Source organism: Hyposmocoma kahamanoa, unplaced genomic scaffold, assembly GCF_003589595.1.
Source record: "Hyposmocoma kahamanoa isolate Upper Pololo Valley unplaced genomic scaffold, ASM358959v1 65, whole genome shotgun sequence".
NCBI classification, from domain to species: domain Eukaryota; kingdom Metazoa; phylum Arthropoda; class Insecta; order Lepidoptera; family Cosmopterigidae; genus Hyposmocoma; species Hyposmocoma kahamanoa.
This window is the reverse complement of record NW_020653853.1, coordinates 5,523,760-5,528,269: the sequence shown is the minus strand read 5'-3', so window position 1 is coordinate 5,528,269 and position 4,510 is coordinate 5,523,760. Positions and strand designations below refer to the sequence as shown.

The 4,510-nt window shown below is 35.0% G+C and overlaps 1 protein-coding gene across 1 annotated transcript in view; it reads right to left on the bottom strand.

Annotated features, from left to right (window-relative positions):
• LOC113231356 (coiled-coil domain-containing protein 47) overlaps positions 1-3,959 on the bottom strand; it is a 17,854-nt gene extending 13,895 nt beyond the window's left edge. The window contains exons 1-5 of the mRNA XM_026465646.1: positions 3,808-3,959; positions 3,487-3,581; positions 3,130-3,234; positions 2,766-2,940; positions 779-915 (exon numbers count right to left, since the gene is read on the bottom strand). Coding sequence (XP_026321431.1) covers positions 779-915; positions 2,766-2,940; positions 3,130-3,234; positions 3,487-3,581; positions 3,808-3,955 — 660 coding nt within the window. The 5' untranslated portion in view covers positions 3,956-3,959. The remainder of the gene's footprint in view (positions 1-778; positions 916-2,765; positions 2,941-3,129; positions 3,235-3,486; positions 3,582-3,807) is intronic.
• Between the last annotated feature and the right edge of the window lie 551 nt (positions 3,960-4,510).

The window sequence follows — 4,510 nt, the reverse complement described above, 5'->3', positions numbered from 1 at the left end:
TTTGGAATTCCTGCGAAAATAATACTTGAAATATGTTTCTTTCATAATGTATAGACCTTCAATAAAATTTATGTATTTTTTTAAAACCCAATAAGTTATTAATTGCTTATTTACTGTTTCGTTGATTGCATTCAACGTTACATACTATCGACTGGTTTAGCTGTCAAATATGATCTATTATTTTGTGACGACTATAGTTATGTCAAATATAAATGCAAACCACCTTATTTTTCACTATAGTTACAAAAGTCATTCATTAAATATCTTATTTTTTTAATTTTTCAAAGAAACATTCCAGTTTGCGCTATATAACTTTTTACAAATTATTTTAATGTAACAATATAATTTTTTTTTATTAAATATTACTTTATTATTCACTATTACCATAAACATAATTAATATCAAATTTTCTCCACCTGTTCTTATTTAATCATACATATAAACCTACCACCTAAAATCTAGGCTCGCGTTCAAATACTGGAAGATACTGTTACCCTGAGACTCAATAAGTGTTGAAATACTGTTACCCTGAGACATAAGTTGACAAATCCCATGTGCCTGTAATTTCACCAGCCCCTGCCCCTGCCCTTCATAACCGAAACGCAGTAATGTTCACATTACTGCTTGGCGGCAGAAATAGGCAAAGTGGCAGTACTTCCCTGGACAAACTCTACTGCTACTCAAAATAATAGTATGGTATAAACCAGCCGTCATGTTTACTCTTAAAATGATTTCTCTGATGTGATTTAGAGCATTATGTACTGTGTGACGTGAATACCTTGATTAGTTTGAGTGTAAGGAGCATGCCTTCACAGCAGACGCGGCCCGAACACCACATGGTAAAGCAGTGCTCGGCCTCGCGCCGCCAGCCGCGCTGGTCTCCGGGCGCGCACACCACGTCCACCCCCGTCTCACCTACAAGAATACCAGCAACAACGTTAATAGCTTACTTATTTGGATTGCCATATAAATACATATAGTCTTTTTTTTAACACGGAGTAAAATGACATTTGTAGGGTTGCCACTTTTCATAAAATTTTAAATAATTATGTAGTTGTTGTCGATAGTTTTATCGATAGATTGTAAAAGTAGATAAAATGTTGCCAACAATGACTAAATTGTGAATGTTACGACGTTCTAATGATTACTAATTACATTATTGCCTTCGTTATTCTTATTTTGACAGTTGGCCTATTAGTATTGAGATCAATTTTTATTCATATACATTTTAATAAGAATAGCCGGATTGGATTATCCATATTGAATTAAAATTAAAAACTTTGAAATGTGTCTCCTCTTTATATCTTTCCATAACATAGTCCTAAATACGGTGTATGTATGTATAAACTTACAAAAATTGACAATTTAAATGAACTTGCTCAGTAGTTGGATGAATAATGGATCGAGGATGATTCAAATGAAACAGTTTGGCTAGTTATTCCATAATCGTGACCAATATTTATTCGATATTCAGCAGATAGTCGATAGAATATTTATTGACTGCAATCACTAGCTGCTCGCAAGCTAACAACACTTTTGTGCAATGAACTGTCATTTTACTCGGTCTTCAAAAAAGACAGGCTACAATTTAGAGGAAAACTTAAAATATACATCACAACATGGTACATTGTCGTTTATTTAATAAATCAAAGCCCTTACTGTATTACAAAAATATAAAAGTATAGGCAGTTTCAATCCGAAATGTTGAAAAGTTAAACAAACAGGTCATTGACACAACCATAGACAGTTAAGTGATGGTCAATTGTAGTGCCAAGTAACCAAATGCATTATTGCATTCTTATTAGTGTTTTTTGTTATTATTGTTATTAATTCTCATTTGTTTGATGTTAAATTAAGTAGTCAATTGCACTATATATTTTATAATTACAATTATAATTATAATTACAATACGTAAAATCTTAGATCAATTAAAACCTTAAATAAATTAATTAACAATCAGTTAATTAATTGAATAATTCGAGGAATGACGACCATGAGTAAATTGAAAAGTTAGTAGTACTTCAAATATATTTTGTTTATAATACCACATGACGGGACAAACAAATCGTGCGCCTAGTGGTAAGCGACACGCCTATTCATCACAGTTGCAGTGTCATTCAAAGCTTTTTAAAGGCACTGCACTATCACCAGCACCTAATACCCTTCTAAACCAGAACTCGCGTTACTGCTTGGCGGCTGAAATAGATAAAGTGACAGTACTTCCCTGGACAAACTCTTTCACATGGAGCTCTACAGCTACTTAAACCTGGTCTCAAACTAGAGAATCCCCTATACTGTGAGTACCAGAGTAGCGGGATTCACCCTGGGGCACTATCCTACATCCAGACCAGAACCAATTTAAAATGTTCATTTTCCGAGTTGATCCTTTCGGGAATCGAACCCGGGACCTCCACATTCTAAGCCCACAGTGCAAACCGATGCGCCGCTGAGGCCGTCATTGACGACACCCGTTAATTGTTTCCAATTGGAGCGTAGTTGTCATCCTATTGATTTGGCAGAATAGGTTTCAAACAAATTAAATGACATTTCGTCTCTATTTCTGGTTATATACTCGATGGCGCCAATACATAGGGGCTATAATCACGAACAAAACTGATAGATAAAATGACTTCTGTTTTATTCTACAGTAGTTTTCTATGACATGCTTGACTTTAGCTGATTCTATTTTGGTAAGGGTGTTGACTCTCTATGTGGGTATAGCTTTGCTAGAGACCATACTAGCGTACTATATAAAGTATTCTCACCTACTAACGTGAAGTTGTCATCGAGCAATGGCTTGTGCAACTTCAGGAAGTTCTGTGCAATGGAGGTGTTCTTGGCACGGCCCACTGCGTATGCCAGCGCGTATGCTGCCAGTGCACAACACAAGATGCCTTCTAGCCAGTAGGCGTCCCAACGTGGACGGATCATTATAGGAACCTGAGAAAGTTATACAGAGGACTATGTAGATAATTGCTTACATCAAAAAACACGTTTCCTATGAATTCAGTATTTGTATCAATAATAATAACAAAGTTGTGAAGTACTTTCACAAAAAAATATCATGGTTGTAAAACATCATCACACACACACTGAAGCTCAATAACTTTAAACAAATACAATAATTACTTTAGAAATAGTGATCTTTGGCTGCTCTGGCGTGCGAGGTACGCTGTCTTCATAGCCTTCAAACTCTTCCGGATCATGGAAATGCTCAAACTCATTATCCTCATCCTGTAAAACAAATATTATTATTACCATAAATATGCAGACACCCAAGTGTTATCTTCACACACGGTCAAGAGCGCATTAAGCTGGACATTTTAGGCTTCTGGCAGTTCATAGCATTTAAATCTGAAAAGTATCAGCTCGACATGCACTTGAACCTGTACAGGTACTAAAAAGTTGCACTATAGTAGCATAAATCACACAATAGTGCACACCTGTTGCATTAATAAAAGTTTTATAAAAATCTGTGTAACAAACCTCTACAATGATTTCATCCTCTTGTTCCCTGGGTGATTCAAATTCTTTAGTCTTAGGCTTTTGTGGTGGGACATCCTTTTCTGTGTCCAAAAAATCTGAAATTAAGACAAATGTTTTCAAATTGACAAAAGAAAAACAGACATTAAGTTTTCAGGTAACAATATCTATTATATAATTGACTAAACGGAAAAATACGAGTATGAAGCAAAACGTAATAAACAACACAGTCACACAAACTGCAAAGCAGATTGCAAAAATATATGTATATATTATATTCAGTGATCCCAGTGTCTGGGTTACATATACCCATCTATCTCATACCATTCTTAAATCCAGCAGCTGGCTGCTCATCATCAGCATCAAACTGCTCGAACTCTGCAAAGTCGTCATCTTCCAGCATTTGGTCTTCATATCCTCGCACTAACCCTGCACACGCTAGCAGCGCCAATGAGAGGAATAGCAGACGCATTGGGGAACTGGAAGTAAATTCATGTAAGTTTGGCTATTGATAATTTATTTTAAAAAGTGATCACACCAAATGTTCAATTAGTTCAGTGTTTTATATTGGAACCCATTTTTTATCATACCCTTATAATAAAATTCTTCTAAAAGTTTTATCACTTCAAATCCGGTTGACAAGGAAATTACTAATATTCTTGCCTAACAGTGAAAACCTCTGTTTGTATTTTTAGATAAGGTTGTGGTGCCAGTGACCGAGCACCACTTTTCAACTTCTCTTTTTAAATTTTATTTCTAATAAGAAAAATTTTCTATCAGTAACACTATTGATATCAATAAGTGTCAGTTACTGGGTGTTCACTGTTGGTGGACTTTTGGTGTTCATTACTGGGGATTTAGAGAAATTCTAGTTCATTTAGTATTTTTCTAGTAATAATCATCTTTCTTCAGGAATATATCCTGTCAAGTAAACTGATCGCTATTGATATAAGTATAAAAACAAACAGTTATACCACATTTAAAAACACACTTCCCTTAAAATGTTGATCACTGTGTGTTTTATACC